At 37.6% G+C, this 14,390-nt stretch overlaps 1 protein-coding gene across 2 annotated transcripts in view; it reads left to right on the forward strand.

Annotated features, from left to right (window-relative positions):
- The window catches only part of LOC122670679 (nardilysin-like), a 75,338-nt gene that overhangs the window by 52,068 nt on the left and 8,880 nt on the right, over positions 1-14,390 (forward strand). For both annotated transcript variants that reach the window (XM_043867641.1, XM_043867640.1), the window contains 6 exons: positions 2,348-2,503; positions 8,935-9,314; positions 9,813-9,962; positions 12,257-12,439; positions 13,771-13,974; positions 14,094-14,200. In XM_043867641.1, the coding sequence (XP_043723576.1) occupies positions 2,348-2,503; positions 8,935-9,314; positions 9,813-9,962; positions 12,257-12,439; positions 13,771-13,974; positions 14,094-14,200 (1,180 nt within the window). The remainder of the gene's footprint in view (positions 1-2,347; positions 2,504-8,934; positions 9,315-9,812; positions 9,963-12,256; positions 12,440-13,770; positions 13,975-14,093; positions 14,201-14,390) is intronic.

The raw sequence follows: 14,390 nt of genomic DNA on the forward strand, positions 1-14,390 counted from the left end.
CGAAAATCCAGTTTTTGTTCTTGAACTGGGTGGTTGACTTTTTACCTTTTGGGTTTTGATTTTTTAATTATTTTTATTGGATTCAAATAGGGTTTTTTTTTGCTTATTCATGAATAATATCTTAAGTAAATGAGCATTTACTTAAATGATATTAGGCATAAATAAGTGTTTGTCCTGGTTTCTGTCCTGATTTATTGCATAAGTGTCTGTCCTGGTTTCACACTAACTGAAACTCCTATTTGGACTTTGTTTTTACAAAATCTGATAGTGTCATTGTGTTTAAATGGCCTAAAATAGGTTGAGTACCAAGTTTCAGACCCAAACTAGGTCTAAAACCCACCGAAACCAAGTTTCGAGTTCAAAGGAAACAAATAGCAAGTTGGGTATAGCTAAATTGAAGATATTGAGATGGATGAGTGGCAAGATTAGGAATTGACGGGATTAGAGATGAATATAAAATTGAGTAAGCTAAGAGAAAGGCGTTTGAGATAGTCCAGACATGTGCTACAAAGACCCTTGATTGCAATCTAGTAAGAACCAACTAAAGTTTAGAACTCGACCAGGTTTCGACCTTGGGAAAAACCGAGTTGTCTCGAGATATCTCGAGATCTTGGTCGAGTTGGTGCATTTATTTTTTCAACTTGAAACTTGGTTTCGGTGGGTTTTAGACCTAGTTTGGGTCTGAAACTTGGTACTCAGCTTATTTTAGGCCATTTAAACACAATGGCACTATCGGATTTTGCAAAAACAAAGTCCAAATAGGAGTTTCACTTCAGACCCTAGATTGATAAGCGACGACGTACTAAAATACCCTACTCTACACATAATTTAGTAATAGAAAGCAATCAAAACATTCAATTAATGTAAAACAATTTAAATAAGCATTAGAAATATTGAAGTGTACAATACATCAATTTGTTTAACAATGTTACAATTGTCATCCCATAAAATGTGATTGAATCACACATTTAGTCCCCACTAGTGCCCCATAGTCTTCCCATGTCATAGTGTTGCTATACTGTTGCACGTAGTTTGCCACAATAGTCATATAAGAGTTGTCATCAGCATATGCCAAGTCCCCAAAAATGGTGAAAAACCAGTGGCAGCAGTAGTGGAGCAGCCTCTCGGTTGAGATAGCTCGAGTTATCTTGAGATTTGGCACTTTTATAATGTAAGTTGGGTCGAGATCTTGGTCGACCCGAGATCTCGACGAGATATTGTAGTTTTTTTAACTCGCAGACCATCTCGTCTCGAGCTCCAGAAAAACTGAGATCTCGCAAGATGTAGTTCCTTGGTAAGAACCCCAGTTGATTGCAGAAACCATGGGCTCCAATGTCCAACACTTCCTGTTTGCTCCTTTAAACAATCAAATTATTTTACTGCCACTGTTCAGGTGGTTCAGCTTCTACTTATGTAGATGGGCAATGGTTAGGAGTTGGGCGTAGTGCTGGAAAGTGGTAAGACTAAATCTCCTCATTGAAGGGAGAAGAATTCCTGTGCCGGGGGGGGGGGTTATGTCCTGAACAATTAGGAAAAAGTGGTTTCTCCATCCAAGACTAATGGAGACAGTGTCACTGTCAGGCTACCTCATAGTCTTTCTAGTATAAATGTTTTATTTTCATCTTGATTGGATCAAACCAATGAACATGTCTCCAGTTTTAGGGTGTCTTCTGGACATTCAGCCAACCATTACAAGAAAAAAACTTTAGTTTGATTAAGTTGGTTTTCACCCAACTAACCGTTTGCCTTGATATGGTTCCACATGTCAAAGGTCGCAGGCTTAATGGCTAGCAATCTCCTCCTGATGCCCATGCTGATGCCGCTGAGAAGATACCAGCACTCATATAGCTGACAGCAATGGTGTGGAGGGTAGTTTTTTCCAATAATGATTGTCGGTGCAAAAAATAGTAATGGTTCAAGTTCCACACCAGCTACTATACATGTCAGCAAGTAGAGTAGTTTTTAAGATTGGTATACTAAGATGACACTAATGAACTTTGTTTGACACTTAAATTCCTGTCCAGTGTACCTTGTCCCAAGAATGACGTAAACTGGTGGGGTGAATATAAATCCTTTGGCCAACTAGGACAGTCTGATAATTATTGTGGACCTCACCAGTTGGCACACCTTTTCCCTCTTGTGTGTTCATTTTCTAATGGGGGCAGCACCTTGCTTTAAGACAGCAATATTTTAGGTGTACGAGAAGAATGCTTTTGTAACTTGAATGTAATGGAATTGTTAGTGTTATACTGTTCATCTAGAATGACATTAATAGTGAATATTTTGATTGGTTTCTGGATATTTGTCTGTTTTGTTGCTCACTTTCTCTTTTGATTCATTCTTGCAGGAAATTTGCTTTTATATCCGGAAGAACATGTTATTTACGGGGACTATGCATTTGAAGTGTGGGATGAGAAACTCTTGAAGCATGTGCTGAGCTTTTTCACAGCAGAAAACATGAGGATTGACATATTATCAAAGTTTACTGACAAGCAGTCACAAGGTAACACTTGACGCTTGGCTGAACAGTCTCCCTCTATATTTTTGTGTGGATCATAGTTGTCCCAGCGTCTAGGCGTTGGAGGGGTCCAAAATCAAGGCGACCAAGATAGCCAAGGCGACAAAGTATATAGTATCTGTACAATTCTTGAAAATTTACTTTATGCATTGGTTGAAATGAATGGATACAGCAGATTTTGGAGTAATGAGACTGTTTTCAATTAGATATTCTTATGTTAGTATCCATTTATCTTCTTCATTCTTAAGGACTGCCAATTAGCAGTTCTCCAAGTGGCAGCGATAATTATTCTACTCTCCATTCCCTTAATACCCTAAAACGGCTATAAACAATTTTATGTTCCTATTAACAAAACATCCTTTTTCTTTGTTCTTCCAGAACTGGTACAGAAAGGGGTGCTTTTTCTACGTTCTTTACCTTAGTGATTGGGGGATTTTGGGGAAGACCTATGTGGGGCACCTTTCGGATGTGGGATGCTCGTTTATCACCCCTAACCCTAGAAGCCTGTTCAGTCCTACTCTAGTGATTTCAGTCTTTATATATAAAATAAAAGTTAAACTTTTCCCAATAGTTTTCTGTAGATTACCTTATTCAATCACCCCAAAATGTTCCACTTCAAAATTCAAAACAGTAACCAAGGTCTCACTGCTTTCACCTTTACTTTATCCCTAATTTCATAGGTTGCAGAGTTTTCCTCCATTAAACTCTATCTCTCTAGATAAGTGAGAATTAATTGAAATGTGGTAGTTAAACAGTAACACACCCTGCTACATGGGGGTTATCTCGTAGAGCTGATTCAAAACCTATTCAAAGTTCCAACACCAAGCCACCCGTACACCTGAATTGTCAAAGGAATATTTGGTTCATTACCCCTTCTCTTGCCAGGTCAAGCCACCTCATTTCTCTTCTTGGTTTCCATTGAAACGGGAAATACATTTGAGAAAGAAGGTATTGAATGGATATAATCTAATGAGTTCCTTATGTATCATATGACATTGGGTAAACCTCCCTCTATTAAGCTTGGTGAAGTCCCTTACTAGTCACCGGCTCACCTCAACCTTTGATGCCATCAGCTTTGCTCCAATTGAATTCCCTTCTCTTGATTAGGCCTTGGCCACACTACAATCCAACTCCTTTTTTACATACCTGTTGATGTATACATTTACACTGCCCTTCCCTAATAGTTCGAGCTTTTAGGTGAAACGGTAGCGAACATGGTATCAGAGCAGGGAGGTCATGTGTTCGACCCCTGGGGAGTGCATCGGAAGGTTTTTTCCCGACATTTCTTCTCCCTAGGGGCCATGTGATCTTGGCCACGTGCAAGGACCATGTGATCTTGGCCTGCACGTGCGGGGGAGTGTTGATGTATACATTTATGCTGCACTTACCTAACAGTTCGAGCTTTTATGTGAAAAGGTAGCGAACAATCCCCAATACCTGACGGCCCTGGCTTCTCTAATGAGCATCCATCCACATTCAATTTTAACCAGACCTTGAGGAGCTGCTGCTATAAAACTACATGATGCAGATCCTAGCCTCCTCGAATTGAAGAAGCCACCCTAAGCCTAGGGTTTTAGTAGGAGCCTTAGTTTAGTTTATTTCAGCTCTATACTTGATTTTTATTTTGTGTTTTTAATTGAACCGGTTTAAATTGGTTGCATCCAATTGGTTCAATTGGTCTAATTTAAGTGAAGTGATCCTATTGGCTAGTAGGGAATCTTCTTTTATTTAATTTCTTTTAAGTTGTCTTAAGTCATTAGGGGTAGATAAGTCTTTTTCTTTTAAGTTTTTAAGTTATTTTTAAATTGGTCCACCTCTCCACGATTTAAGTGAGAGATTTGATTTGTAGTAGATTTAGGAATAAGGCCTTTGGCTTCTTATTTAATAAGAAATCGTGGGAGAGGCTCCTCCACCTATTATGTTTAAAAAAAAATCGTTTTCTATGCTACTGCCTTGAATGCTGCTGCTTGCTCTTTGAGAGTGTTCCTTGTGGGTAATATCAAGGAGGCCTTGTGAATCATATCAAGGTGGAAGGGCTGGTGGACTCCGGCGACTCCTTGCATCTTGTGGATCGGGAGGTCCTTTTTCTTCTACAAGCTGATTCTACTTGCTGTTTTCAGATCCCCTGCAAAACAAGTAAGTCATTTATTTTTCCTGCAACTACCTTGCTGTTTCTCACCTTCTAACCTAGACCTACACTCTCCCAATCAATTCTCATGAACCCTAATTACTCTTAAACCAGTCCAGCCTTCATCCTTCATAAATTTTCACCCAAAATCTGACCACAACCGACTGCCAGCTCAGCCCCAACTTACAACTCTAAAACCTAATCCTCTCATCCCTCTAAAACCCCAAAACCCTAGGATTCCCAGATCAGTCACTTCTGCCCATCAATTCCCCTCCATATTCTGATCGAATGTTCTCCCCCCTCATTGGAAAACTCGACCAGAAACCTGAGTCCAAACTTCCATCTTAAAACCCTAGTTTCAGCCTAGAATCTAAAACCTAAAACCCGAAACCCTAAACCTAACTTTCTGAAATTTAAAAACTTATTCAAACCTAACCAAACCTAGTTCATTAAGACCTTTAAAACCTGCATATTAAAACCCTATAAACCCCATTACCATTAGTTAACCCTAACCCTAATTTCTTCCCTATTTAGCCTAAGCTGCCCCAATCGGCCAGCCTTGTTAGGTGAACCCATTACCCTGGCTCCTAGTGGGATTACTCCTACCTAGGACTACATCACTACCGGCCTGGGCACGACCACTCTTGAGAGAATCAAAGTTTGCGGTTTCCAAATAGCTGACCCCCCAGATTTTTTTAAGACTTTATGCACTACCGTGCAATTTGCGAACCTCTGCCTTGATTTTATCAATTACAATTTGAGTATCAGGAAAGTGATCTTGGCATTGTCTTGCGCTGTACTTTCCTCCCTTATTCACTAAAATATGGCTTGCATGGCCCCTTAGAGCAGAAATTTCCCCCTCTTACCAGAAAATGCCAATGTCAATGCCAACATGTTTCTTCACATCATCAAGAGATATCTAAGACATCTGAAACAGGGAAATAGATCCAAACCTATAGGAGCAATAAAGGAATATATTATCAATGAACGCACACTCCCTTTTACACATCAAAACATACATGAGGGATAAATTCATTCCCTTTTTGGCTATTGCTTTTCATAGTAAATTCATTCCTTCTTGTCCTGAAATTTATTCCCCATATTTTTCTGTCTTCCTTCCAGTTCAGCTGTCTAACATTTTTTTCAAAGCTACGTAAGGTGTAAGCTTATCCATTTTGAAGCTCCCAAAGAGGAGCATGAGGTTATTAACAAAGCAAGTGAGAAAGCATCAACGAATATTATTTAATGGTGGTTAAATTTGTTTGCCTGGAAGCCTAATTTGATGCTATTTGAAGTATTTATTAATGCTTCCTTTGAAGAGTTAAGAAGCTACATTTGTTCATGAGAATGTGAACAATAAACCTATGAAGCATCTTTTTTTTTTTTTGGGGGGGGGGGTTTGAGTAAAATATATATTATGAAGAAAAAGAGAAGAATATACAAGCCCGAGGCCAAGGCAAAGAGAAAGAACAAAAGATACAAGGGAGCCTAAGGGGGTCAGGCTGCAAAAGAGAAATAGGAAGACCCAGGACACAACAATGAGCCTGTTCCTTGGGGAGTTCTTTACAGGGGCTTGGGGGAGCAAGGCAATCTTGGAGGAAACATCAAAGAAGATGGCATTCCAAATCGTATCTAGAGAGCGAGAGTTTGAAGTCCATCTTCTAAGGTTAGAACCTCCATAACCCTAAAGTTACCGAAGCATTATAGTCCTTCATGGTTTCATCAAAATTCTAATGCCTTCTTGCCCTAAACCTACTTGAAATTTTTGATCAACTGTTAATCATCATCCTTGTAAAGAATTGGACATTTGTCGGCCGCTTTTTTTTGGATAAATAATATTTATTAATATAGAAGAAAATCCATAGTGCCATATAGTTGTACATCTCTTCTTGAGGGAAACAGGCAAAGGAGCAAACCAAACAGTTACATGGCTCACATATTATGAGCAATAGAAAACCTTACAAAGGAATATTATCATTCAAGAAAAGTTTGGTCTGTGTCACACCCTGTTTTTCAAACTCGTTAGGAGTTTCATTAGCACTTCTTGGCATAGTTGTTGTGGTGCCTAGTCAAGCACTTAGATGTCGCCTGAGCAACAATGCTTTTCTAGGCTGAGGGGTTATATTGTACGTATACTTTGGCTCAACTGTAAAGTTTTTTGTAAGGGTCCATAGCTTCAGCTGTGGTCCTGGGTCTATAATGCCATCACGGTCTATGATAAATGAACTGAAAAATTGGTAACAGCATCATGGAAGGTATACATGATCTTGTTTGACCCCTAAAACCAGATCTCTAGACCTCACAGAACAGGTATCTGAAATTTCCCTTTTCCAAATTTTTGGGTAAATTACACGTCACCCCCTGGTTTTTGAAAAAACTCAAATCACCCCCTCTACAGTAACGGTGTTAGTCTGCTGTTAGTTATTGGTGTGAAAGGACTATTTTACCCCAAAATTTTATATATTTTTTGCCACTTGCAATTGCAGTTCTTTCCCTTACCCCATCAAAAGTAGCAAATTGGTTCACAACCAAGTATTTGTTTTGGGAAACTTCTTTATTTTATTATTGATTCTTGTCTGCTATCTATCTCTGTTATAAGTTGTTTATCTTTATTTTTAGGCTTGTTTACTTGTACTAGGACTCTTGAATGTTTCCAAATTACTTAAAATAATTAATTTACCTAATTAATTCATTATCATAATATGATTAATATAGTTTCCTTTATGTATCTAAAAGGCTTGTCCAGCAAGCCTCGTCTACCAATTTTGAGCCTTGTAGATAGTTGATATGGCAGTGGGAGAGCCTTGGGGCAACAGTTAAGTTGCACTATTACATCCATTAGGTTGAGGGTTCGAAACATGGAAATAGCCTCTCTGTGAAGCGGGGGTTAAGGCTGCATACATTTGCCCCTCCCAGACCCTGCAGTTGCAGGAGCCTCATGCACTGGGACACTTTTTTTTTGTGGATAGTTGATATGGCCAATACAACCCTTGGAATGACTGTATTTTCAGATTGGCTGCATGTTCGTTTTTTCTTAAGCCCCCTTAACTTTATGATCCACCATTTGTTGACTTTTCTCCTTATGTTTTCAGACATTAAATGTTTAACCAAACTTGACTTTTCCACCATTTTTTAAAGTTTTACATAGCCTTGTGGTGAAATGTATTTGAGCTGAAACTTACAATTCAGGTTGTGATGTGGACTAGATTTCACAAAATTAGAGTGCTGATTAAGTTGCGGGGCAGATAGCAATCAAGGAAGCTTTCATCTTTGTCAGCCATGTCGGGAACCATTTTCCTATTTAAAATAAGGCAAAATACCCTTATAAATGAATAAGCAAACCTAAAAGATTAGGATCTGTGGACCTGGGTCGGTAGTTGATCCATTTCATTTACTGCCTTTCCTTTTAGAGGAGTCCAAAAAATTTGCCTGTTCTATTACTTTGTAGTTTATCTTGTTTCTTATTCAAGAATCCCTGAAGAGAAGATTTTGTTAGCAAACTAAAGCATGATAACAGATTGTAAATATATAGACCAAACTAAAAAAAGGACACGCCAATAAATGTAATCAAGCTGAGAGTAGCCAAGAAAACACAAGCAGAACACAAATTGGAGAAACAACTCTTTTTATGATTCCACTGTCGACAATAACATTTGGCAAATAGATGGCTGACCAGGAATTCCATTGAAAAAGGTATTCACATATGATAGCCAAGACAGCATCTTCAAAGAAATGCAAGAATTATGGGGACAATTCTTGATGATTTGCTGAACGTTTCTATCGCTGAAGTCTTTCGTTTACTTTGATCCTTGCGGTGATACAAAAGATTTGAATACAATTAAGTCCTGAAACCCAAGATATGAATATGATGTGTGTATCTTGTGAGTAAGATGAGACCATGCTTTAACTTTTGGATTTGTGTGTGAACTAAGCATCTCTTTGTCAAGACTGCATTATTTCACAAAAATATTACATTGACTTAAAACAGGGTTGGACTAGAAAGCAGGATTCATGTACTGATCCCATATATTTGGGAAAAAGGCTTAGTTGAGTTGAGTTGAGTGTACGTTGTTTGTGCTTCTGTTTCTTATATCATTATCAATGTTATATCTTATTGTATCAAGTTTTAGTATTGGGTTCACTGAGTTTCTTAATATCTGGGTAACATAGCTGCATGTAGAATCCGTCATTTTTTTTTTGGTGAAAGTAAAACAAAAAATAGTAATTGTTACAATTTCAATCAAATGGTTGAGGTTTTTAATGTTCTCCTTTGTATAACCATTTTCAGTTTTTCAATTTGAACCGTGGTTCGGATCACGTTATACTGAAGAAGACATTTCTCCTTCTCTTCTGGCGCTGTGGAGTGATCCTCCAGTTATTGATTCTTCCTTGCATCTGCCTTTGAAGAACGAATTCATTCCATCTGATTTTTCCATCCGCAGAAATAACTCATCTGACACTCTTGTAAATGTGAATCTTCCAAGGTGCATACTTGATCTACCATTGATGAAATTCTGGTACAAGCTTGATGAGACATTCAAACTTCCTCGTGCAAACACATATTTCCTCATAACTGTAAAGGGGGGATACAACAATGTAAAAAATTGTGTTTTGACAGAATTGTTTGTAACTCTTCTTAAGGATGAGCTGAACGAGATTTTGTATCAGGTAAGTTCCTTGATTAATTTCTACGACCATATATTACTTTTATTAAGCAGCATAGTTTTATTTTTCTCAAGTTATTGCTGTTAAATTGATTCAAACTCGAGAGTGGTTCATGTGGCTGTTACGACCATATATTACTTTTTTAAGCTTTCTGTTGATTTAAAGGGTTAAATAACATATTTGATTCCCAGTTTATTTTCTATGATTTCTTTATTTGTTTTGATTCTTTGGATTTTGTTGGGAATTTCTGATCGACTCTTTCTTATATTTAGGCATTGTAAGCTATTTTTCGCATTATGTGTATTTGCTTCTTCTGGACGTTCTGATTTTGTTATACGAGGAACTTCTCTGGATCATTTTGTGTCATTTATCATAGCTATCAATCTTTTGTGTTTTGATTTAGTGTTTGATATGCATTTTTCATGTTCTATGAATCATTTTTCATATTTCTTGTGTAAGGTATTTCAGACCTGTATTTCTTTTCAACGCCTTTATTTGCAGGCAGGTGTGGCCAAGTTGGAAACATCATTATCTATTATCAGTGACAAACTTGAGCTGAGGGTCTATGGTTTCAATGACAAGCTCCCTGTTCTCTTGTCAAAAATTTTGACCATTGCCAAATCTTTTCTGCCGACTCATGACCGCTTTGTGGTATGTATACAGTGCCTTTTGAACTAGATTGCTTTTATTTTTTCCCATGTTTCATATTATATTTTCTATCATCTTCTTTTGAGAAGATTTACAAAGTTGGGAGTACTTTTATCTTATGGGAGCAGGATCCTGAAACCCTCTGCCTGTCTCAGTTTCTCTGCCATGTGGAAGTGAAGCATTCAAACTTTGTGGAGATATTTTCCATGTCATTATCCAGTCACATAGTAATTTTCAGAACATTGCTGTGTATCTGAGTAATGTTTTACAGTTTGTGTGAAAAAACTAATTAAACTTGGAGAACAGGAACCATTGAAGAAACAAGGTGAAGGTTCCATAAATTGTGAGTCATGTGGTTGAGATAGGCTACTAAAGATGTCAGCATCATGGTTCAAGAACTCACCGAGATCTCGGTAATATCTCATCTTGGAAAAACCGAGACGAGACAGAGGTCGAAACACAAAATTACCTCAACTCGATCGAGTCAAGATCTCGGTTCGACCGAGATTTTGACCCAAACCCATCTTTAAGGTACCCAGATCTTGACCGAGACAGTCGAGATCTCACCAGAACTCGACTGTCTCAATAGAGAAGTGTGTGAGTGTGCTGTTGAGCTCATTTTTGAGGATTTTCGACGGAGAACTTGCCGAAGACAGTAATTAGTTACAAAATCTTACAAACTTGTAATATTTGTGAGACACTTATATGAGTTGTGTAGAAGACTATGTGCGATACTACTTCAGCAACACTATGACATGGGAATCCTATGTGGACATTCAAAGGAATACTTGATTCGGCAATATGGCTTTGGGATGATAGATGTAATATGTTAAGATTGATGTATTGTACACTTTTACATTTGTAATGTTTATTTAAGTTGTTTTATATTAATTCTATGCTTTGATTGCTTTCAATTACCAAATTATGTGTAGAATAGGGCCTATTAGTACGTCGTCGCCTTCCAACCTAGGGTCCGAAGTAAAACTCCTATTTGAACTTTGTTTTTGCAAAATCTGATAGTGCCATTGTGTTTAAATGGCCTAAAATAGGCTGAGTACCAAGTTTCAGCCCCAAACTAGGTCTAAAACCCACCGAAACCAGCCATCGAGTTCAAAAAAAAAAAAAAATTACACCAACTCGCCGAGATCTCGGCCCAACTCAGTTTTTTTGGCTGGGCGAAACCAGTACCGAAACTGAGTTCTTGAACCTTGGTCGGCATGTAGGGAATTACCCATCAATCCATGGGAATGCCCAAATGATTGGTCCACATGGCAGAAATGAGTGACACAGCCAGAATTGCATCCTACTGTGTCTCAGTTGGCAACATTACCCCTTATCTGGTTGATGACTTAAAAAATAGGCACAATGTTTTGTGGAGAAAGTTTCCTCCACTCTAGGTAAAGCTACATCCATCTAGGGTCATTATTACTCTCCACCCCTACTGTACAAAGTCAATAATGCCCTCCCAACTGTTTCCGTTACCCATCCCAAGACACCTGAACCCATGGGCAAGGGATTCTTTGTTCACCGTGGATGAAGGGAAACTGCCTCCATTATTCGTGGTAGGTTAATGTTAAGTAGAAACAGTGGAGATCTTCAAGAAGCGTGTTTCATGTTTAATGATTGGCCTTCAGCACTCTGATCCTGTGCTACCTGAGTATTTCCAAATTCCTAAGTATGAGGAAATATGGAGAACCATGTATTTTATATTGCACTCATCTTTGTGCGAAAAAAGTTCTGTCAAAGCTTTAAAGAATATATGCAGTATCTGAACTTACTTTCTTAAAAAAAAAAGTATCTGATTGTTGAAGGTAATCTAATCAACTCAAACTGATTGTTGGTCTCAGAGATTTCTTTTCTTTGTGGCATATCTTTATTTTTTACATAAGACGTCCTGACATGTTGCTAAAAGATCCTTGTTTAAGTGTTCTTTGTTAAAATATAAATGACTGCAGATATTGTTGTACTAATATCGAGAAATTTGTGCTAGAAGTTTTAAGTTCTTTTACTAATTTGAGTTCTGTTCTAGATTGTCTCTATCATGAAGGGTTGGGGGGAGCTGCAGTAAGTAGTGTAAATCATTTCTCTCATTAGTCTTCCCACACATAGTTCAATCTATTCATCTGTGCCATGGTGCATTTGCCGACCAAATTTTGCTTTTTTGAGTTGCATGTCCTTCACTGCAATTATATATAACTGTGAAGTAGGGTTAGACTGAGTTGACTTAAAAAAGAAAAAATTTATTTACTAGATTTTGGATACAGGTGGTGGTTTAACTGGTTTGGAACTCTTAACAGGTTATTAAAGAAGATATGGAGAGAGCTTTCAGGAACACAAATATGAAGCCTCGGAACCATTCAGCATACCTGAGACTGCAAGTCTTGCGTAAGAAATTTTGGGATGTGGATGACAAGCTGGCTTGCCTTAGTGATATATCTGTTGCTGATTTGGAGGAATTTATTCCCGAACTTCTTTCCCAGGTGCATGAGTAGGGTGTATTCGTATTATCATCATGATAATGCATTTATTTTTCCGATAGCATACAACACTATTTGCTGACCCTTTTTAATGAGGATTTCTGGAGTACTTCCTTCTGTAATGAGATATTCAATCTGAAATACAGAGAGGTTGTACCCAATATTCTAAATGGACCTAATCTGAGTTATGTGGGCCAGAAATAGACCAAGCTGGTTGACTCTGCTTGTTAGATATGCAAGCTTGTTGTTGGTCCATCCAAGGTTCTAAATCTCGGTTTCAAGGCTGGCTTCGGCCAGCCCCGAAACCGAGATATGCCAGATTTTGACCATATCTGGCAATTCGAAACCTTTGTTTTGAGGCTAAAAGTTGTTTTTTTGCCTTGATTTTTACTGTGCCCTATTTTTTACGTTTTGAACCCAATCCATGCATTACCTTCGCATAAAGCTTTCAAACAAATCCAACATTGCTTAAATCCGATTTATATTGAAGGAATTATGTTCCAGTAAAACTTTATTTGGTGTGCACGAATGTTGTCAAAATCGCTCTGAATGAAAATATTTTTTAGGTATCAAAACAAATAATTATTTTACCGCTCTTTCGTTTTTTAGCACTGTTTTACCATATTAAGATTTATGAAATTTGTAGATTTTAGAAAAACCCCAGCATTAGAAAGTTGAAAATTTCACATACATTGAAAATCTAGTCTTTGTTCTTGAACTGGGGGGTTGACTTTTTATCCTTTTGAAATTTGATTTTTAACTATGTTTATTGGATTCAAATGTGGGGGTATTTGCTTATTTATGAATAATATCTTAAGTAAATGAAATAACAAATATAAAAACTTTTTCGTCAAGTTTCAATGGGAATAAAGTCCATTTATATGGTTGGTTCAGGTCGAACTTGCGAAACTACTGGAACATGTTGAAATCAGGTACAAATTTGTACCACATATCAGTTTTGTCTTGGTTTTTTGGGAAACCGAGATTTAGAACCATGGGGTCCATCTTCCATGTTTGTCTAACCTTGTGAAAGTAGTTTTCAGTGTATAAAAAAAGAAATGGGTAGTGATATAGTTTAGAGGGAAAAAAGGGGTCCAGCTGGTTCCTAAATTTTGGCCAAGAAAGTCCCTTATGTGGGCCTTAAATAATTCCGTTGTATAGCTTCACTTAGAGTTGCATTTTTCCAAAGCCCAAAGCTGCATTGTAGGTATTCTAAGATGGAGGTTACATACTCCACTCTCTTTTTTCAAATTATTGCTTGTCTTAATCAAATCATTATTTTTTCTTGTTGTAACTTTGTGACTGACTACAATTTGCTCTTTAAATCTAAACAGTTTCATGTTGAGGGTCTTTGTCATGGTAATTTATCAGAAGAAGAAGCAATCAATATTTCAAATATCTTTAGAGATAACTTTTCGGTAGAACCTCTCCCAATGGAAGTGAGGCATGAAGAGCATATTTTATGTCTTCCCTCTGGTGCAAACCTTGTGAGAGATGTAGCTGTGAAGAATAAGTTGGAAATGAACTCTGTGGTTGAGGTAGCTTTACTGGATTGGTTTCACTCTACCATTTCATTTATCTACTGGCCTTTAGAATCTCTCATGATGTCATCAATGATATTTGTTTGTTTCCTGTTTCTGCCCTCGATTTGTGGCAGCTTTATTTTCAAATTGAGCAAGACATTGGCGTAGAGTCAACCAAATTAAGAGCTTTAGCAGATCTTTTTGATGATATTGTTGAAGAACCGCTTTTCAATCAGCTAAGGTGATGCCATCTCTTGCTAATTATATTTCAAGCTGGTTCATGGTTTTAAGTCCTGTAAAATACTGTAGTTGGGACTCTATAAGATATGCCATGGGGAATTGCCAAGCAGGTTTCAGGTAGGTGATCTACATAAAAATTATTCACAGATCAAATGATCAGAGTGGACCTATGTAATTCTTGTGAGCACTTG

Source organism: Telopea speciosissima, chromosome 8 (genome assembly GCF_018873765.1).
Source record: "Telopea speciosissima isolate NSW1024214 ecotype Mountain lineage chromosome 8, Tspe_v1, whole genome shotgun sequence".
NCBI lineage: Eukaryota > Viridiplantae > Streptophyta > Magnoliopsida > Proteales > Proteaceae > Telopea > Telopea speciosissima.